A 22,917-nucleotide genomic window follows, 5' to 3' on the forward strand; every position below is an offset into this window, starting at 1 on the left:
TGGCTCCCTCGACGAGACGACACCACCCAACAACCCCCCCCCCCCCCCCTCTCTCTTTTACTCCCACCCCTCCTTTCTCAGGCTCTTTTCTCCTCTCTTTCGTCCCCCGTTACTTTGTTTACTTTTTCTCTTTTTTCTTTCCTTTTTTTCCCTTTCTCCTTGTTTTCTTTTCTCTTTTTTCCCCTTTCTTTTCCTTCCCCCTTTTTCCCTTTCTTTTCCTTTCTTTCCTTTCTTTTCCTTTTCCTTTTTCTTTTCTTTCCCTTTCCCTCTCGTTTGTTCCCTCCCCCTTTTCTCATTTTTCCAACGGCAGCGCAATTTTACCGACAATATCCTGACAGGTGTGGGGGGGGGTGTTGTACCCCTCTTTAGGGACGCCCCTGCCCCCCCCATGATACAAATGTCATTCGATCACTTGCTGTCTTACAATAAATAGTTGGATATAACATCGTTGGAGTAAAGTAAAGTAAGAAAAGTCAACAGATGGCATTGTTATTTGACGTGAAAATAATGAGAAAGGCAGTAAAATCTACAGATTTTATTAAAAAGGGGACCCCTCCCCCCGCCCCCCGCCCCTGCTCGGTAAAATGACCTCAGGTACTCTACAGAGGAGTGTGATCTAGCGCCAGCTACGGCACATGTGAATAATCTGACAAGCTAGCTCCGTGGCAAATCCAGATCGAGACTGCGCGTCAAGGTGACTAATTTACCGTATTTTCTCTTCTTTGGGGTAATTCTAACATATAAGTGCTTACAGAATGTGTTATTGAAGATGCAATGATAATGCTTACGTAAAAATTAAAAAAAATTGTACTGGTTGTCGGTATTTTCGGCATTTCTACGTATCGATTTGGTTCTGCACTGTAGATCTACCAGTACTTTTTTGACGAAGAGTGACAGTCTGCGCTGCCAACCAAATAAAGCAACGTGTATTGTTGATAGCCGCCGGGAGCTCTGGCGATTCGATGAGCGAGTGTGCCGTGGTCCGCCCCCCGTGGAACACCGATGCGATGCGCGATTGCACCTGATCAGTGCTTGGCTGGATTAACCACTTAAACTTCATTATTAGTGGTATTATATGGCAGATGTGCGCTTTAGGGGGATGTATTATGGCTTAACTTTAGAATACCCCACCAAAACGTAGTATCTCCGTTGGTCGCCAACGCGCCAACGTACCAATTTAGTGTAGTCCCTTCCTTTCGTATTCGTGACCAGTTTCTGAATTTGCTAACGCATCAAGTCGAGCATGGAAATATGGTTATTTGTTATGTTTTAACTCCTTCCTATTACCTCTTACACATCAAAGTATTTTATTTATAGATTGTTAAAGATGTTCTCACCTTAGTTGGAATGTTTTACTCTTTATATTGCTTGAAAATCGTCAAAAAGCAATGTAACAACTGTCGGAAAGTATCAGTAAAGAGTGAAAAAAAATCGGAAACTTATGGTGTCCATTAAATGGCAAACAAAGAAAGGAAATAAGGCGCGTTGGCGCGTTGGCACGTTGGCCCGTCCCTCATTGACAAACTGAATTAAAATATGAAATAAGTAGCCTAAAAGTAATGGGGGGAAAAAAATCAGGAACTTGTGGTGTACTTTAAATGGCAAACAAAGAAAGGAAATAAGGCGCGTTGGCACGTTGGCACGTTGGCCCGTCCCTCATTGCCAAACGAAAATAATATAGGAAATAAGGAGCGTTGGCACGTTGCGTTGGTCCGTCCGTCATCTGGCCATTGACCGAATAAGGAATATAACATTCACATTTGTCTTTCTAGGCACGATGGAGATTTACAATTTTATTTATTTAAAAGTACTTGGGGGAGCTGTTTCAAATTAATGCGATATGAAATTAATGATTGAAATGTCACGTTATTAACTTCATGTTTCAGTGTTAGTACGTTGGCATGATGGCGATTTATGATCCATTGTCAGTACGTTGGCACGCCGCTGGTGATTGAAATTTCATTAATAATTAGAAAACAAAGAGGATTTGTTGTACCATTCTCGACTCTTATTTCTTGTCTGAATTCAGTTTTCCCCCGCCCGCGCGAAGCGCGGAAGCTTTTGCCTTTCATCAATTATTGGAGAAAGAAGACGATTTGATGTACCATTCTTGACTCCTTATTCTTGTCTGAATTCAGTTCCCGCCACTCCCCCCCCCCCCCCCCGCTCTCGCGCGAAGCGCGCAAGCTTGGACCTTTCATTAAATTATTAGAGAAAGAAGACGATTCGTTGTACCATTCTCGACTCTTAATCCTTGTCTGAAGTCAGGTTCCCCCCTCCTGCGTGAAGCGTGGAAGCTTTGGTGTTTCATCAATCGGTTCCCCCCCTCCCCCGCGCAAAGCATGGAAGGTTTTAGCTTTCATTAATTATTAGAGAAAGAACACGATTTGTTGTATCATACAGACTCTTATTTTATGTCCTAATTCAGTTTCCTCCCCCCCCCCCCCCCCCCCCCCCCCCCCTCCCCTCCTGCGCTCGGACATCGTAGGATCGTTGGCAGGCAAAACAATCTCGGCAAAGTTTTGTTCAACACATGCATGTTGGTGAGAGACAACGACCAACGATGTGCTACGCACAGGGTTTGGTGACGTCACACAGTGTGGACATCGTTGGCAGACAACCCAATCCTGGCAAAGTCATCAAAGGAGAGAGGAATGAAGTACAGAACAATAGAAAGAGTCTATAGTCCGAAGACAGATGAGAATTAAAGAGAATTATTATTATTAATATTATCATTATTGATAATATTAAAAAGAAGAATAAGAGAAATGGGAGAAGATGAAGATCGGAGAACAAGTAGGGCCTATAGTGGTCGTGGGTATTGAAAACAAAAGAAAGGGGAATAGATCGAGGAATAATACTACAACAATGATAACAATAAGGGTGCGCATGCGCACATGGTAACGTTAGGTGAATGTAAATCGGCAAAGCAGTGAATTGGCTCAATATAGCATTAAGATTTTTTAATGCCTGATTTATGTCTTAGTTTCAGAGAAAAAAACGTTGGGAGAATTTACTGTTAATCACTGTTAGAGAGTGTTGCACAGTGACACCTTCAAAGAAGACCATAAATATCTTTGTGGTTTAATTGAGAAGATGAAGATCAAAGGAGAAGAAGAAGAAGAAGTGGTCGTGGGTAAAACAAATTGAAAACAAGAAAAGAGGAATAGAGGAATAATATACTATAACCATAATATATCAATAAAAATCCATCTACCACAAAAATCTGTACATTTTGATGTACACCCCCTACTAATTTTTTTTCTTCCCTTTTTTCTCCCTCTCTCTCTTTTTTCCATTTTACCAATATTTTTGTCTCCATATTTGTATTATTATGTATCCATTGAGGGTAGTTATACTATCAAGCTTTGCTTACTTTGTCAACCCTCCTGTATGATGTTTTCGATTAGTTACGGCCAACCTTACTTTGTTTAATCATTTGTCATGTATAAATGTTCAATGATTTGTTTGTTATATATTTGTAAAACTGAAAAAGAAAAAGAAAATCAAGCAATAAAAAATAAACCTGATTGATGTTTCTGATTAGTTACAGCCAACCTTACTTTGTTTCACATATTCTCTTTTGTCATGTATAAAAATGTTTTGTTTGTTATATATTTGTAAAACTGCAAAAGAAGAAGAAAATCAAACAGAAATGGGACCCGGTGTCCTAGGGTTAGGGTTAGGGTGAGAGTTAGGGTAACGCGGAACCCGGTGTCCTATGGTTAGGGTTAGAGTTAGTAACGCAAACTCCAGTGTCCTAGGGTGGCGCGGGACCAGATGTCCTAGGGTGACGCGGGACCAGATGTCCTAGGGTTAGGGTTAGGGTGAGAGTTAGGGTAACGCAAACTCCGGTGTCCTAGGGTGACGCGGGACCCGGTGTCCTAGGGTTAGGGTTAGGGTGAGAGTTAGGGTAACGCAAACTTCGGTGTCCTAGGGTGACGCGGGACCCGGTGTCCTAGGGTTAGGGTTAGGGTAAGAGTTAGGGTAACGCAAACTCCAGTGTCCTAGGGTGACGCGGGACCCGGTGTCCTAGGGTGACGCGGGACCCGGTGTCCTAGGGTTAGGGTTAGGGTGAGAGTTAGGGTAACCAAACTCCGGTGTCCTAGGGTGACGCGGGACCCGGTGTCCTAGGGTTAGGGTTAGGGTGAGAGTTAGGGTAACGCGAACTCCGCAAATTCCAGTGTCCTCGGGTGACGCGGGACCCGGTGTCCTAGGGTTAGGGTGAGAGTTAGAGTTAGGGTAACGCAAACTCCGGTGTCCTAGGGTGACGCGGGACCCGGTGTCCTAGGGTTAGGGTTAGGGTGAGAGTTAGGGTAACGCAAACTCCGGTGTCCTAGGGTGACGCGGGACCCGGTGTCCTAGGGTGATGCGGGACCTGGTGTCCTAGGGTGACGCGGGACCCAGTGTCCTAGGGTGACGCGGGACCCAGTGTCCTAGGGTGACGCGGGACCCGGTGTCCTAGGGTTAGGGTTAGGGTGAGAGTTAGGGTAACGCAAACTCCGGTGTCCTAGGGTGACGCGGGACCCGGTGTCCTAGGGTGACGCGGGACCCGGTGTCCTAGGGTTAGGGTTAGGGTGAGAGTTAGAGTTAGGGTAACGCAAACTCCGGTGTCCTAGGGTGACGCAGGACCCGTTGTCCTAGGGTGACGTGGGACCCGGTGTCCTAAGCTGACGCAGGACCCGTGTCCTAGGGTTAGGGTTAGGGTGAGAGTTAGGGTAACGCAAACTCCGGCGTCCTAGGGTGACGCGGGACCCGGTGTCTTAGGGTGACGCGGGACCCGGTGTCCTAGGGTTAGGGTTAGGGTGAGAGTTAGGGTAACGCAAACTCCGGAGGGTGATGCGGGACCTGGTGTCCTAGGGTTAGGGTTAGGGTGAGAGTTAGAGTTAGGGTAACGCAAATTCCGGTGTCCTCGGGTGACGCGGGACCCGGTGTCCTAGGGTTAGGATTAGGGTGAGAGTTACAGGTAACGCAAACTCCAGTGCCTAGGGTGACGGGGACCTGGTGTCCTTGGGTGTTTAAAACAAAGAATAACTTGTGGAAAGATAGAAATGGAAGATTAAACAAAATAATAATATGGAAAGAAAATTTAAAAGAAGGAGGAAATAAAAAATACCATAAGGAAAGACAGGTGCTAATAAGCAAAATGTAAATGGAAAAGAAAGAGAAATAAAGAATAACATGAGGAAATTAGAAAAAGAAGATAAAAGAAGTTTTAAACAAACAAATACATAAGGAGCGGTGGATATGGAAAACCCGCGCGAAGCGCGTAAGCTTTGACCTTTCAAAAATTATTAGAAAAAAAAGACGATTCATTGTACCATTCTTAACTCTTAATCCTTGTCTGAAATCATTCCCACCCCCCACCCCCCTCTCGCGCGAAGCGCGCAAGCTTTGACGTTTCATTAAATTCATAGAGAAAGAAGACGATTCGTTGTACCATTCTCGACTCTTAATCCTTGTCTGAAATCAGTTTTCCCCTCTCGCGCGAAGCGCGCAAGCTTTGAACTTTACTAGTAGTAGTACTACTACTACTAGGTACTACTACAGATTCTGGAAATGCCTTGTTTCACTATCATTATAAGTATAACTTATCACTCGGTATCAGCAGTCAAGCTTGCAGTTGAAGCATAATCAACAGCGTTAATATTTTGTAAACCAAAATAAATAACAGAGAAAATGGCAAACATATTATGTAAATAACCCACTTACCAAATTAGGAGAGCAGTCATGAGATAATTCGTTCATATGATTGTATATGAAATAGGATGAATATCGCCTGACCTTTATAGTTAACAAAACGTTTTACATTTGGTCGAGTATATAACAGTTTCGATTAGTCATTTAGTGCTTAGGATATTTTACTATTAGACGAATATTTAACTGGTACAAGCGAAACTTTCATTTAAAATTATAACGTTTATAAAAGTATATACACATAATTATGTGTGATGTACGTTGTGTGTATGTTTATCAGAGGCGGCGCTCCCGGGAGGGGGCACAGTGCCCCCCCCCCACTTTATCAAGTTCTCCAAAAGTGCCCCTTTTAAAACAGGAAAAGTGCCCTTTTAACTTTGTAAGAAGTGCCCCTTTTACTTTGAAAAGTGCCCCTATTAATATTTAAAAGTGCCCCTTCCCCTTTCCACCTCTGACATAAAAACCCTCTTCTTTACACGAACCCTTTTCGTTCGACAAGTTCCCATTAAGTGTTCATTTTCCATTCTCATAAGTGCCCTTTATAATCTGTAATAATTTAAGTGCCTCTTTTCAGATACGAGAAGTTCCCCTTTTCACCTCTGATAATTGCCCTATTCAAATCTGATAAGCGCACCTTATATCTTCACATGTGCCCCCTTTCCTTTCTAATAAGCGCCCCCATTTAAAAAAGAGCCCCTTCCCTTTCTCATAAATGCCCTTTTTCATCTGTGAAAACAGTCTCCTTTTTATTTATGAAAACAGTCTCTTTTCATTCTCATAAGCCCTTTTCCAAGACGATGGCGATTTAACTTCAAGTCTCTCAACTATGGCTCGTTGGCACGTTGGCAATATAAATTCAAGTCTCTCAACTCATGTTGGCTCGTTGGCACGTAATTGGCACGTTGGCGATATAAATTCAAGTCTCTCAACTTATGTTGATTCGTTGGCACGTTGGCACGTTGGCGATTTAACTTCAAGTCTCTCAACTCATGTTGGCACGTTGGCACGTTGAGGATATAAATTCAAGTCTCTCAACTCATGTTGGCTCGTTGGCACGTTGGCACGTTGGCGATTTATCTTCAAGTCTCTCAACTCATGTTGGCACGTTGGCGATATAAATTCAAGTCTCTCAACCCATGTTGGCTCGTTGGCACGTTGGCACGTTGGCGATATAAATTCAAGACTCTCAACTCATGTTGGCTCGTACGGCACGTTGGCACGTTGGCGATATAAATTCAAGACTCTCAACTCATATTGGCTCGTTGGCACGTTGGCACGTTGGCACGTTGGCGATATAAATTCAAAAACTCTCAACTCATGTTGGCTCGTTGGCACGTTGGCACGTTGGCGATATAAATTCAAGTCTCTCAACTCATGTTGGCTCGATGGCACGTTGGCACGTTGGCGATATAAATTCAAAACTCTCAACTCATGTTGGCTCGTTGGCACGTTGGCACGTTGGCGATATAAATTCAAGTCTCTCAACTCATGTTGGCTCGTTGGCACGTTGGCACGTTGGCTATATAAATTCAAGTCTCTCAACTCATGTTGGCTCGTTGGCACGTTGGCACGTTGGCGATATAAATTCAGTCTCTCATCTCATGTTGGCTCGTTGGCACGTTGGCGATATAAATTCAGTCTCTCAACTCATGTTGGCCCGTTGGCACGTTGGCGGCACGATTGCGATTTCCATTCAAGACTAGTCTATATCTCGGCACCAAGTTGTAGTACTTTAACAAGTTGAAGCGTTGGGTTGGCGGATCAAAAAAAAACCTTTAGTTCGCATGGTGGGGTATTCTAAAGTTGTTCCTGTATTATTTAATGACAGCTAGCGATCTGGACTTGAGACTAAGTATTGTGTCAAACGCCTGTAGAAATACATCGCAAAAAAATGCACAGTCCTCCGTGAGCTTTGCAGCTTGCTCCTCTAATTGCTCGAGTCAAGTAGCACCATCGTGGCAACAGCGTGTCATGAAATCTTGATTCCAGAAAATTTGACTTTACATAAACTAACACGTGTTTCGTTGTGAAAAGCATGTCATGCTTGTGTCATGACATGACATGTGGGTGTGCCAAACAAGTCTGAAACTTCAAAGTTCAATGAACTTGGAAATAGGAAGAGAGAACAAACGTGCATTTATGATTGGTCCACATTATTGGATGAAATAGTGGCTTGGTGTGTGTATGTGTGGAGTGAATGAGTGAATGAGTTTGCTATACTAATTTCACGATAATACTTTAATTCATGAGACTTCCACTGCTGCCAATGCTACCGTCTTTACGTGTTTAAGGTGTCTGTCATGTTTGTGTAATAGATCTATTCAAAGTATAGCTAGAACCATTTCAACAGATAAGGAAGCTGAAATCCTACAGAAAGATCTTGACCAACTCTGCCTTAGGATAAAACCTGGTAGATGAAATTTGTCCTAAGATTTTAAATATTGTTTACACCTGTACTATATATATATATATATATATATATATATATATATATGATATATAATATACAGTTAGGAATACATTTGATGAAAGTGACTCACATACCTAACTAGGAGCAGAGTTGTTTAAAAACCTAAACTAGAATAAACATGTTGATCATACAACAGCTAAAGGCTTTGTTAAACATAACTTGAACAAGTTTGCAGAAGATATTAAATTGGTAGCATATTGTTCCCTTGTCAGACCATTGTTGAAATATTGTTTACCGTAATTAACGGCGTATAAACCGCACCTTTTTGCCGCCGAAATAAAAATTCATAGTCGGGGGGTGCGGTTTATACACGGTACACCAACAAAAAAAAAATTGATACAAGAGGGCGATTTATACACCGTTAATTACTCGTATACCAAGTTAAGGCAGTGCGTAGAAGGCAAAGTAGTGTTACTTCAATGTTAAAAGATCTTTGTTAGAATACATTTGCTAAAAAAAGGAGGATTGCTAGACTAAGCACCTTCTATAAAGCTCATGAGGGTACCTCTCCATTCCAGTGCTAGACCTGCTTCACCCTGTGGCTCATTTAACCAGAAGATCACGCAAGAAGTCATATTGAAACTAGCTCGAACAAAGATTTCTTCAATTATCCATTCCTTTCTGATTTGACAACACGAGTTTGGCCATTTGACTCTTAAGATTCTCCATAAAAAAACATCTACCTCTGTGTCACAAAGTAGGATTTTTCTACAAAAACTTCAAATTAAGATGTTTCAAGAACTTCATGTCAATGTGGAGTATATTGGTTTGCACTGTATTGGAATTCATTTCATAATTTAAATTGATCAATTTTATTGAGATGATTTTGGGGCGATCTATTCTATACATATTTTGATGGTAAATTTATTTGTGTGTTGTTTCTCTATGGTGGTTTCTTTCCATTTTGAGGGCAACTATCATTTCTAATTCATATATTAATTATACTGATATTATTTACTTAAAAGTGCTAAAAAGAAAAAGTACCATAGCGCTTTCAAAATCTCAGAATTCAATGAGAAACATAAATTAAATAGACTCTTTAAAAAAAACATACCGGTACATCACAATTACATTATTGAGGGAAGAAGTATGTTTTAAGGATATCTTGACATTGACAAGGCAAGCTATTTCTCAGATACACATTGGGATGTTGTTCCATGCTTTCTGTGCTGCCATTTTAAAACGCTTAAATGAGTTTTATCATATCTGACCCTTTAACTATTAGCCCTCTTAATGAAAGATTTGCTAATCAAATCACAGTGGTTTAAATTTACAGTCTATTGTTTGCAAATCTAGCATGTATCAAGGGTCAATATATTGAGCACTATTCAGGGTGCAGGTCAGACAAAGTACACGAGCTTGGTCACTGATCACTAGGCTCGTCTTCATCATCTCGAGATTGCCAAATAGCCCGCTGTTTCTAATTTGGGAAATAATCCTGAAGTTAAAAATCGCGTCTTCATCAGCTCAAGATTCAACCTCGAAACTTGAAACTCGACCTTGAGAAATTAGCTCTAAATACTTTGCTCAGCGTTAGCACATAGTGCGAGTCTTCGGTCTGGTGAAGACGCACTGGACAAATAGCTGGATATTTTGCTAAATAGTGGGATATTTTGCAAACTATCCCGAGATATCTTGGGATGACAATCGCGATCAAATATCCCGCTAATTTTGCTACTTCGGTCTAATGAAGATGCAAATTACATGTAGCTGGATAGTTTGCGATCGGGATAGTTCAAATAGCTGGATTTTTGGCAATCTCGAGATAGTGAAGACAGGCCTACTGGAATTGTCTTTTGTCTTATCAAAGAAGCAATGTAATCTGAGAGATTAGTAGTCTTTAAGTGTCCTCTCCAGGGTCTAAAGTGCGACTGCTGATTAATTATATCACTGTCATATGGTGGTACATGTGTATATGATCTGATGTGAAGTAGGACACTTTTAAATGAGAAAGGGTGGGATCATTTAACCACATTCAGAATCCTCCATTTTACTTTTTTTCGTGATTTCTCTTTTGGTAGGGGCAATGACTCAGTGTCCATAATAATGCTAAAATTGGGAGGTCTTGATGCAGAGTGTTTAGGCTTATATGCACCAGGCACTTGTAAGTTTTGAGCACTGTCATTGCTGTACCTATTTCTGATTGTTTTTTATCAGTTTGTTTACTGGATCAAAGATATCAGGGCAAAATCTCATGAAACAGCTGTACATGTAAATACATGTTGGGTGATATCCCATTGAAACATGTATAGCACACAATTGAATGGGATGGAGGTGAAGTTGTACGGTTCAATCAAACAATTCTTGGCGCTTTCCTAAATATGTTTTAAAGAAGGTAATAAATACAAAGTTTGACTTTTAAATCACTACGGAGTATAGTTTACGCTTTCATATGTGGTGGTTTTTCAAGTGATTACTTGATTTTTATCATTAACTTTTTCTTTTCATACTTTCCTTTATATCCGTGTAGGATAAACGCAGATGGATGTACATGTATGTCATGATTAAAAGGAATGGTATTAGATTGATCCGTTAAGTGCCACACACAGCACCCTCACTGGTTATTCAACAGATTGGTCAGGAATTATCAGGAGACACTACTGGCGACACTACCTGAACCACCTGTTCTAGAAGCTCGGTGAAACACCCCATCTCAAGCCAAGCCAGGAATTCCTGTTAAACAAGCCAAGAAGTCTCCTTTTCAAGCTATTTCAAGCTAAGAAGCTTGTTAGACAAGCAAAGAAGCCTGTTGAACAAGCCCAAAAGCCTGTATATCAAGCCCGAACTACAAACACACTGCACAAGATGGGGAGGAGAGTGAGAACTGTACGAAGGTGTGCAGCGTACCTGCACCTGTTGAGCTGTCTCATGTTTGGTCTATGCTCGTTAGGACTAGCCTATGCACATGATGAGTCTCAGAGCAAAGAACAAAGGCCAGTCCAAGGGGACCAGGCCGCTGCAATGGTCGCTGGTGAATTAAAAGTAAGTACATACATGGGCCCCATCACAAAGAGTTGATATCAATCGCAACTATGTGCATAAGAGATAGGAGACTGCAAACTTGCGATTGTTTTGGTCAATGGGAATGGGATGGGAAAGCCTGCTACCTCTTGAATTATTTTGTAACGTTTGAAGAGTTGAGAATGGCAAGCTGCTAGCCAAGAAGGCAACATTTCTTGCCGAGTATTATTGATGATTACTTTCATAGCAGGATGATAAGATGAACCAAAGCACAGCAGGATATTTGATAGAAGCTTGTCCTTTTTTATGCTTTGGACAAAAATAGTATTTTTTGTTGTTGTAAAGTGCTATTTTAAAATCTATATCGTAAATTTGTTTACCACACTGTATTTTCAACTTTTCACAAAAAAGTGATTCTTGTCATATATATGAAGAATGAAGGTTTCATTTTGTGATTTATTTCTCTGCTTATTGGAAGTAGCATTTTTCAGATGTAAACAAAATAATACTTTTAATTCACCAATATCACTATTAAACTACAGTGTATTATGCCATTTGCTCTTCGTATGTGCTTTCCATACCACTACATTTCACTAACTACCTAGTGTACATATAAAAGTTGATCATTTTATCTCACTTTTTTCCCCTGATCTACAGGACAATGACATCATAGTGAATGAAGATAAAGGAGAAGGTGGTTTGGATAGTCCTGGCGAGAAAGGAAGAATGGACATGACCTTCGTCCATGCATTCGTTGCATCACTGTCTGTCATCATTGTCAGTGAGCTAGGAGATAAAACATTCTTTATCGCAGCCATTATGGCTATGAGACATCCTAGGATCACAATCTTTGCTGGTGCCCTGAGCGCCCTTGCTGTCATGACTGTTCTTTCAGGTGGGTTCATATTGATCAATGCTTTACTAGGGATGTAGAAATTTTAAAGGTAATACAAAGTTTTGGTATGGGGTCATGAATTTGGTTCAAATGAACATATTGGAAGCATATGCGATCCTACAATATTCAGTGATTGTTGTCGCGGTTGAAATCGAGTCTAAAGTTATGAAATTGTAAATAATAAACTGTTTATGTTGAATAGCTCTCTCTCAAGGTCAATATATTGATTAAGCTATAAAACAATGTTTCTTGACTAAAATCGACCGATTAGCTATTCTGGTTTGTAAATTATATGTCACGACTACATACTCTGTGATTTTCATGGTCGCAGCTACCATTGTACGGCCGTAGGTGCAATTTGAAATTTATCAAATTTACCGGGAGCACCGGTAAATTTTTGTATTCAATTTTCTCGAAAGCAGAACTGTTTTAGGGGCCAAATTTTTTAGTGCTCATAATACATCCACATGGGCATCCAAATATATCAAAATTGTAAAGAATCACTATCCACCCAATTTTCAAAATTTACCAAAACTTTGTATTACCTTTAAGCATATCCTTGTAGCTAACTATGAAGCAGGGGGACCTCAGTGGGCCACAGTCAGCCCTACATGTATGTTAGATACAGTCAAACCTGCTTCAGCTGCAACTACAGTCAAACCTGTCTATAGCGACCATCCAAAGGAAACACAAAAAGTGGTCTTTGATGACAGGTTCCTTTAGTACATGTTTCAATGAGAAACCATTCAAGGGGAACCAAAAATGTGGTCTTTGTAGACAGGTGGTCTTTGTAGACAGGTGGTCACTGAAGCAGGTTTGACTGTATATGTATAGAAAGACCACCTCTCTTTTATGACTTCACTTTTTGTTTCCCTTAAAAGTGGTTTCTCATTGAAAGATTTACTAAAGGAACCTGTTAATAAAGACCACTTTTCTTGTCTCCTTTTAGGGGCCTTTATATACAGGTTTTACTCTACAACTATAATGGGTGATGATTGTTGTTGATTGATAGCTTAATAGTGAAGGTTCATGTACTAGCACACTGGCTTGGTTTTGAACCCTTGACCTTCCAGTAAGGCATGACATGACAAGATGATATGAACTTCATAGCTTGAAGTATACCAGCTTAAATTATTTTTCTCTATTGCTATCTGAAAAAAAAAATCAATTTATATTCCTTCACAAAATTTTCAAAAGAACAAGTTCGTCAACACATCCCATTGAAAAGCATGTAAACTTTAATACACATGTATCAATGAGATGCTGTTTAGCTTGTACTTCTGACGGTTTTGTAAAATGCTGCCCTGTACTTCAGACTGAATTTATTCAATTACGAGTCTTTCACATTCATGTTCATTCTTTTATGAATCCACAAACTTGGTTTTGAAACTTTAAGTTGTTACTTGTTCATTTTGTTAATTTCCACTAGCTATGCTTGGTTATGCAATCACCATCATTCCCCGTAAGTACACCTACTACGCTTCTACAGTGCTCTTCTTCATCTTTGGTATACGCATGCTACGAGAGGGGTGGAGCATGTCACCGGACGAGGGACAGGAAGAGTTAGAGGAGGTACAGGCTGATTTAAAACGCAGAGATGAAGAGGTAAGATATGTTTGATTGCCCTCTACTAACTAACCACTACAGATAAATGTACCCTAGTTCTAAATCTAGCATTTCCCCCTTCTTAGGTACTAGCCTGCATATTGACTTTTGAACACTCTCTCACACTTTCATAGTCCGAATTATTCTCTTGGTTTGTAGTTTTGTTTGATATTGTTATTTGATGCTCTTGTTTACAATCTATAAATAGTCTCTGTAGTTGATGATCATTTTTTCTTTCTCAAGTAGTAGGCTAATATACATGGAGTGCATGTTTGCTATTAGTAGTTTCATGTTTCAGTTTCACATTAGATATTCATTTCGCAATCTTTACATTGTATGGCAAATGCATGTTACCAAACTTTTTGGTTTTTATTATTTGTTTGTAGCTTCAAGACCTAAATGGTAATTCTGGCTTAAAACTAATTGATTTTATTAAAGACAAATGAAGGAAACTTCTGAAACACTGTTTGCTAATGACACTTGTTTTGAGGGTTGTACAGTATTACCAGTTTGATGGAAAATTGATGACCTGTAGGTCTTACCTACAATTTTTATTCTCATAAAATTACATAATTGAAATATGTTTGTACATGTGCAAGGTATGAAGGAAGCCCTTTTCAAACATTTATAAAAACTGGATTTGCCTCCTTAACTTTACACTCTCATATTGTCAATTAGACTACAAGGGTGTCAAGGTTATCAATGACCATGACAGTATGTGATGACTAATTTGTTCTAGGACCGGAATTGCCCTTTAAATCTTTAAAGGTTATACAAATTTTATCTTTTTTGTATCATTCATATTTTCACTTTTAATTCTCTTGCATGCAGTAATATTTCTTTGTGTAGATAATTTTAGCTTTAGTTTATATTTAGATGCATGCATGTATTTGGTCTAGCATGATGGCATGGTTTAAAGTGGTCTATAATTGTGTTCAGTTATGTTGAGCATTATTTTCTACTCTCGTGCATGCACAGAAAAGTAAAAGTCAACAAAACCACATAGAAAACCATGTAGAGGTCAACGGTGATGAGGTCAGTAAGTTCAAAGTTCAAAGGTCATCCCATCAACATGAGCACATCATGGCAATCATTGCAGGCAATTGGTTATTCACTCTCAGTCATCAACATAATATACACTTATTTATATTAGGGACTTTACCTAAAATACAATCCAGAAAGTGTTATAATGTATTGTACCTACCACTTTGTGTTTGTAACATCGGCTATATATCTACATGTATGTGGATGTGTTGCGTTGGTCCAAATAATTGCTTTCTATGTTTATGGGTCATTCCCTGGGGTGGGGCAATTTTTGTGACATACCAGAAGTGACAAGCTATGTATCCTTATTCCTATGAGGATCTGGAGATAATATGTGGAGTAAATACAATATGCATGAGACAGTCAGACCTATCTTAAACTTTTAAAGGTAATACAAAGTTTTGGGAAATTTTGAAAATTGGATGGACAGTGATTCTTTACGATTTTGATATATATGGATGCCCTTGTGGATGTATTATAAGCACTAGAAAATTTAGCTCCTAAAACACTTCTGCTTTCGAGAAAAATTGAATATAAAAATTTGCCGGTGCTCGGGGTAAATTTTGATAAATTTTAATTTGCGCCCACGGCCGTACAATGGTAGCTGCGACCATGAAAATCTCAGAACATGTAGTTGTTACATATAATTTCCAAACGGGAATAGCTAATCGGTCGATTTTAGTCAAGAAACATTGTTTTATAGCTCAATTAATATCTTGACCTTGAGAGGGAGGTACGCAACATAAAGAGTTTATTATTTACAATTTCATAACTTTAGACTCGATTTCAACCGCGAAAACGATCCCTGAATACTGTAGGATCGCATATGATTCCAATATGTTCATTTGAACCAAATTCATGACCCCATACCAAAACTTTGTATTACCTTTAATATTTAGGGTTTGTGAGTCATGCACGTTACCAGTATACCTGGCAAGTCCTGCATCTCAAGTTAATGTGGTATTTCCTCCTTCTCATTTACTTCAAATGTGTGATATGTTGTAAATGTATTGTCTGGCTTCAATTAAAAAGGGAAAAAGCTTTAGAAATGGGAATTAAAATTCAATGCAGCCACAGAGCCTGATTTTTAGAAGTGTAGTATATCCTGACGTGGTTATAGCTTTGACTGTAATAAGCAGGCACCACAGTACAACACCTATACTCCCAACGAACCTTCCTTGAAATTGCACAATTTGTATAATCAAATTTATCTCAACCCCCCCCCCCTCCCTCCATCCATTATACCCCAAGTCTGCAAACCATCACCCCCCCTCCCCTTGTTATTTGTAATGTAAAATTTTCAGAAAATCATTGTTCTAATTTGTTTTGTTTTTGTATAAACATACATACCTGTACATGTATCATCCACAATATTTTTGTGGATAGAGTGCATATTCTATAGCTCACAAGTTTATGTATATACATAATAATAATAATAATAATATTTAATTTGTGTATAGTGCTTAATACAAATGTCTCTAAGCGCTTTACAAATATACTATTACCCCGGTCATTGGATTCAGTGCTTGCCCGCACACAATGTGTGCACAATCTCCACTCCCTGGGGAGCCTTCCAGCCAGGCGTTACATGACGCTTAAAAACTGTTTGACCAACAATGACGGTCGCATCCTACCGGGTACCCATTTAACACCTGGGTGGAGAGTAGCAAGTGCAGGTTGATTATCAATATCTTGCCAAAGGATATTAGTGCTGTGTCAGGATTCCAACCCTCGACCTTCGCATCTCCAAGTCAAGCGCCTTAGACCACTCGACCACGACACTCCCTTTATACAGGAGTAAATCTTTTGATAATGAAACAGAATTTGTTTGTCTATGAAATCATAAATCATCTGAAGGTTTAATGTTTGTAATAGTTATAGCTTTCAGTTTCATGTACGTGTACTTTATAAACCTCCACTATATATCCCATATGAAACTCACTATTGTACTTGTATTCACTTAAATGATTTAAACACATCACTCCCCATTATCTGTTTTTAGAATCAGATAAAATTTTGTCTAATTTTTCCTCATAATGGTGTTAGAGAAGAAAATGTTTGTTTATGGTCCATCTTCATGCGCTGACAAATAATGTGTTCATGTCTGTGATTGCATTCCATTGCTTACTGTAATGTTGTCTTCACATGTACACATCTCGCAAAGTGCATGTCTTGTTCGATAGCACTGGGTGTCCCCATAGCACAACATGTTTGTACCTCTGTATTAAAGAATTACATGAATTATTGTTATTAATGTACAGATATGTCAGATTGTGACATGACATTCCTGTCTGTCATTACATACATGTGCATGCACCTTGCTCTCATTTTCATAGAGAGAGAGAGAGAGAAAGAAAAAAAACTTCTGTCAAGAAGGCAAGTTCAATATCTTGTAGTGTATGGATGTATTGATGAGTTAGGGTACATTTTTATCCCCATTGATATGTCAGAGTGGTGAAATTTATGATGTATGGTGATGTGGGAGATAATGATTAATATATATTTCCATGACCTGTATATCATTTAAGACTCAACACATGTATATGTGTCATTCTGTGACAGTTGTAACTTTATCAGTTTGACTTTGACCTGTCTGTTGTAAGCGTGTATGCAGAGCTGCCAACCAGTTTCGTACGATTTTTAGAAGTAAATACGACAGTACGATTTTCTTCAATAAAATATGATTTTCCAAAAAAAAGGATGCAAAATGCCCATTCTGTCCTGTAAAGTATCCTACAAGCATCTTACATCAGCAATTTGGGGATGTTCATTGGTTCATCGGACACACCAGTCATGACAAAATCATGCATATTCAACAAACGATATATTCCGGTATGTACTGTAGGAACTGTGAAAGGCATTGATGCGTGGTATCTCTTTTTTTTAAATCCAATTTTGTCAGTAAAATACAACTTTAGGGATTAAAGAATAGAGTTTTTGAACTCCAGAGGTTGGCAGGTCTGTGTATTCTTATTTTCTTGGAAGAAGAAAAAGAAATGTCTATTTAAATTTTAAAATACAAAATGTGGATGAATAATATACAGATGACATAGTGAGGTCTTTCAAGAAAAGTGTAATGATGTGCTTTATGTTGTTGCCTTTTTGCTTTTAAATATTTAATGTTGATGAATCAGTAACCATTCACTTGTATAATTTGTTTACAGAGGGAAAAGGAGATGAAATCTACTTTGACACAAGACCCAGAATCTGGTATAATAAGAGGAGGATACAGACGGAAAGTCTTTGGTATCTTCTCACCTATCTTATTGGAAGCTTTCACACTTACATTCTTAGCTGAATGGGGAGATAGATCACAAGTGACTACCATTGTATTGGCAGCTAGAGAGGTAAGTGTGAACAGGTCCATCATTCTAAAAGGCTCTTTTCTGATTAGTTGACCAAGAATATGTAAATATGAACTCTCCCTTGTCTTTAAGTAGAGGAGTAGATCTTACTGGCAGCTGTCCTGGTTTTGGATCGAGTTAGCAGATACAATGCAAGTGACTGCTATTGCCATATGCATTTCATGAAGATAATTTATAATTGAAGTTTTTAAACAATTAAGACACTTGATAACTTAACATTTGGGTCTTTTGATTGTACGTGTAATAGAATGTTATAACACCCACATTATTTTACAGGTGTGACCAATTTGTTTACTCATACCAGCAATTATGGAATTTTAATTTATCTTTGTTCAGTTCAATGATGATTATTTTGTTTTTTTTCTCCTCTTCATTTCCTCTTTTTTGCTTTTAAATTGTCATATACATGTACATGTAAGTTGTATGTGTAAAAATGTGCTACAATATAGCAAAGCAAAGTCCGTATGAATCCGAGATTTTCTAGTGAGAAAATATTTAGATCAGATTAATCTCGATGATTTCCAAGAAGATAGAAAATTTGTATTTTAAAATGGTTACCAATGACATGCATAAAATGTTAAGCGAGTTGATTTGGAAATTGGTGAACAATGAAGATTTAGATTTGAAAAACTAATGATCACAGAAGCACATGAACACATATTTACACAGTGCCTGTAATTTATGAGTCATTATTTATAATGTACTCTGAGCTTCAGTAATATGAATCTTTGATATCAAATGGACAGAGAAAAATAAAGACAAAAAAATGTGATAACAAGTTTATAAACATGCATTGTGTCTTATCTCAGATTGAATATTTGCATCCACACTTTGTAGATATATATCACTTGACCTTCTAACATTAATAGATGATAACTATTGTTCTGTTATCTGTCATTCAACCCTATTGCAACAGGCAACCTTGACACAATCAAGAAAATAACTTGTCTAAGATGAAGGATATTTCACTAATTGTAATTGACAGTTTTCATGTCAAGTTCAAGTAATCCTGAATGAACTCGTGGATGATTGACAGCCCTAGGAATAACAAAACATTATTCCTCTCACCCCAAAAGTGTGTTGACCTCATGTGTGTATTTAAATACACTGTTTCCCATTAAGTTGAAAATGATATAATATTACTTGTTTTCATTAAGTGATTTTGACAATATTTATTTCTTTATTTATTTATTATTTATTCGGCACTTTCAAGAAACATAATCATGGTGATTACAAAATTAGAATGACAAAAATTATACAAATACACATTTTTGTAGTAATATTCTGAATGCAAAAGATGGCGGCCAGTGAAAAATAAAGCAAACTTAATGACTGTCACCGTAATGGTCCCTCTGCCCAACCAACTGATGCAATCAGAAGACTGGTAAAATTATGTTTTATTCTCTCTACTCTTTCACTCTCTCTGTGTCTCCCTTTAACTCTCTTGCTCTGCCTCTCTCTCCTTTTCTTGTTCTGTCTCTGTATCTCTCTCTCTCTCTCTCTCCCTCTACTCTTTCCCCCTCCCCCTTTTGATATGCTTTGAATTGATCGTTTAGAGATTCAGTTTCTTTAAGTCATTATTCTTCAAGTTTGTTTGTGTATGTGTTGTCTTTTCAGAATGTTCTTGGCGTAACAATAGGTGGTACATTAGGGCATGCATTCTGTACAGGATTAGCAGTCATTGGTGGTCGGATGGTAGCACAGAGGATATCAGCTAGAACAGGTCAGTATCTATCTTTATGCAAACAACAATCAAATCACAAAATATAAAATATGCTTTCACAAAGAGGTAAACTAAGCCCCTAATAAGTGATGCATCTTAGATTTGTATAGGCCATCTGCAGGCCAAGTTTCTGCATCCGGTCTATATTTGTATTAGGTTTTAATACGTCCTTTAAAGTGGAAAAAGTTTTTTTTTTTTTTAATGAAAAATTAAGGAAGGGACATTCCCTCTTAGAGTTAGGGAGAGGGTAAGGGGAGGGGGGGGGGATATTTTTCCTTTCTTCCCCCCTCCTTCAGTTCACGTTTTTTTCTGTCTTTGAAGAAGACCTAAATTTGTTTGACTAGGGAGCAGCACCCCTAAATTGTCATACTGTTCCAATAAATCCAATGGTACCGGTACAAAGGGTTGGGAACTAGGTCCCTTATTGCGAGCATAAGGTCTGCAGACCTCTTGATGTGGTTTTTCTGCCTTTCTAATGTTATGTTTCTATTCTCTTTTGTCTTTTGTTTCCCCCACAGTAACGTTGACTGGAGGAATGGTGTTCTTAGTGTTTGCTCTATCAGCTCTCTTCTTCTCACCTGATGAATCATGAGTTGCTTTCACTCACTACCCTTCTGTAATTAAAATATTATTTTTTAATAGTTGATTAATGCAACCTGCTTCATACCTTATTCACATGTCAAACTGATTCCAATCTGACCGATTCTTTGCCACTTTGGGTGATGGAGGTTTTGTGGAGTGTGGCATTAGTCTCATTGATAAGACTGGGTATAATACCTCCGCCACTACACCAAACTGACTCCAAGCGGATTCAAAACCTTCAAAGACTTGGCCATTTGTTTTGGGGAAATGTGGTGTTTTGTTTTTGTTTTGTTTTGTTTGTCTGTAGTTGGTCTGTTTGGAATCTTGCTGGTATGAATGGATTATCAGCATCTATAGCTGGTTAAGTCCAGACAGGTCTTTGTTTTTGATTTCATGATTTAATTAGATATTGTTTAAATCATTCTTATCATACGGTAATGATTACATATGGTAAAATACATCAGCATGGATGAGATTTTGTGCATTAATTCTTTGTAAACAAAACCTGAATATACTTTTCAGATACTGCCCTCTGTTCAAATTTCATATCACTTATTTCAGCTCCTTTCTGGCCTAGAACATTGCTTGTATCATCTCACTTGCTATAGGCAGCCAAAGTATGGGATCTTGCACAATGATGTTATGTATGTATTATTGCTAAGGATTCTGGAATATGATTCTGTATTGAAAACAGCATGCTTTACCATGGAGAGTTGAAGTGTTCTATCTGGGACCTGTTTCACAAAGCCTTTTTTCAATGACAAATGACTAAACTTAGCGAAAAATCAGCTGGTAACCAATCAGAAGCAAGGATTTCAGTAGCTTATAACAAAAACTGTCATTTGTCACTGATGACAAGTTTTGTGAAACACCCCCCTGAAGCTATGTCAAGTATATATTAGTATGCAATATGTTGTTTCTTCCACTGAATAAACAACTTCTATGCTTTTTTATGCACGAATGGCTTAGACCATACCGTAGCTGATTGAGAGATGAGTTATGTATGTATGCCCATAAGTCATCTCATGTATATGTGACTATTTCCGTCTAGTTTGCTATGCTAAGCATCTCAAGTGTCATATGATACATGTATGTGTAATAATAATAATAATTATAATAATGGTGGCTACTTTTAAGAGGGCACATGATCATGCCACAATGCTCCTGGCGCTCCATCATTATTACTATTATTGTTATTAGCATTATTATTGCCCTGTGGGAATTTTGCCCAAAATACATAATATTATAACAACTTCAAGGTATTTAAATATCCTTAAAAGATAGATCACTAAAATCATGATATCATTTTCATCTACTTGAAAACAAAGCAGAATAGACATAATATGAAGAATAATGTGAAATCACTAAAAACGGTCAAACCTTGAATAGAAATAAATTTGTAGATTAACATTTGTTAAGGACTGCATGTTGACTATATTTTAAAATGCTATTTGTAAGCCAATGTATTCTGTAATCAATAACTAAATCAGAAAAAAAAAGTATGTATTTATGAAATTGAAAAATCATGCATCTTCTTTTTTATAGATACGACTCCCTTCCCTTTTGGCAAAGAATAATGTGTGCACTTTTTGCCCCATGAATGGAAATACGAAATAATGATTTAATAAGCATTCTTCATACTGGCCTATCTTGTCAATAGTTACAAATCCGAACTGCAAACTAGTGGAAGATAAATTAGCTGGCCTTACATATGAAATATTAGTGTCTTCCCCATGTGATAAGATTGTGTATTAATCTTATTTTAGAGATTAAAAATCCATATTAAAAATCCATAGTGGAAAAAATGAATTGTTACGATTCACATTGAATATGTGATTTATTTGCTGTAATTTAATTAAGTGTCTTCTTGAATAAGTATTTTTCTTTCCTGGGATGTTTAACTAGTTGGATGTAATACAGTCAAACCTGTCTACAGCGACCGTTCAAGGGAAACATGAAAAGTGGTCTTTGTAGACAGGTTCCTTTAGTACATGTTTCAATGAGAAACCATTTTCAAGGGAAACAAAAAAATATGGTCTTTGTATACAGGTGGTCACTAAAGCAGGTTTGACTGTACAAGCATAACTGGACAAGTCAAAGGTATTCCCCACACATTACCAAGTATTGTGGAATATGATTGTATTGTGTCCATAACTTGACTTAAATTTTATCTTCAGTAATGTTTTGTCTGATTCATTCTGTACTCTGTAGTAAGGCTATCAGCTTCATACAATCATCAGGTAGGTACATTGGAATAAAAGATGTGGTCGGTAATGTATAGGTCAATATAGCTTGGACTAGACCTTTTTTTTTTGGAGGGGGGGGGGGGGGGGTTCTAGGATTTACAGTTCTTAAATAGAGAGGTATTCATGTATATGTACAGATAGATGCTGCATTATTTTCCAGCTTTAGAGGGATTGGCGGTTGTTGATGGATGTAGAGAACAGGAAGATTTATTTTGATAAATGTAAGACACGAATTGGTTCAGCTTTTTAAAATCGAAGGTTGTAGATATTCTATTTTTACATGAAGTGGTATAGGAACATGTATATGTGGATGTATTTGTAAGTGTGTG

General features: G+C 38.2%; 1 protein-coding gene across 1 annotated transcript; it reads left to right on the forward strand.

Moving 5' to 3' along the window:
- Positions 1-617: 617 nt before the first annotated feature.
- LOC594177 (transmembrane protein 165) lies at positions 618-21,692 on the forward strand. Its single transcript, XM_793625.5, has 7 exons — positions 618-694; positions 10,638-11,149; positions 11,786-12,023; positions 13,453-13,628; positions 17,837-18,019; positions 19,655-19,760; positions 20,279-21,692. Exons 2-7 carry the CDS (start codon positions 10,973-10,975, stop codon positions 20,350-20,352), a joined length of 954 nt encoding a protein of 317 aa, XP_798718.2. The 5' UTR covers positions 618-694; positions 10,638-10,972; the 3' UTR covers positions 20,353-21,692.
- The last annotated feature ends 1,225 nt before the right edge of the window (positions 21,693-22,917 follow it).

This window comes from Strongylocentrotus purpuratus, unplaced genomic scaffold (genome assembly GCF_000002235.5).
Source record: "Strongylocentrotus purpuratus isolate Spur 01 unplaced genomic scaffold, Spur_5.0 spur5_scaffold_11, whole genome shotgun sequence".
Classification (NCBI taxonomy): domain Eukaryota; kingdom Metazoa; phylum Echinodermata; class Echinoidea; order Camarodonta; family Strongylocentrotidae; genus Strongylocentrotus; species Strongylocentrotus purpuratus.

Excerpts from the sequence above, each read along its gene's own strand:
- LOC594177 (XM_793625.5), top strand. The coding sequence starts at position 10,973 with ATGGGGAGGAGAGTGAGAACTGTACGAAGGTGTGCAGCGTACCTGCAC. Across the intron at positions 12,024-13,452 it reads TGTCATGACTGTTCTTTCAG|CTATGCTTGGTTATGCAATC; the intron begins GTGGGTTCATAT and ends AATTTCCACTAG. Across the intron at positions 19,761-20,278 it reads GAGGATATCAGCTAGAACAG|TAACGTTGACTGGAGGAATG; the intron begins GTCAGTATCTAT and ends TTTCCCCCACAG.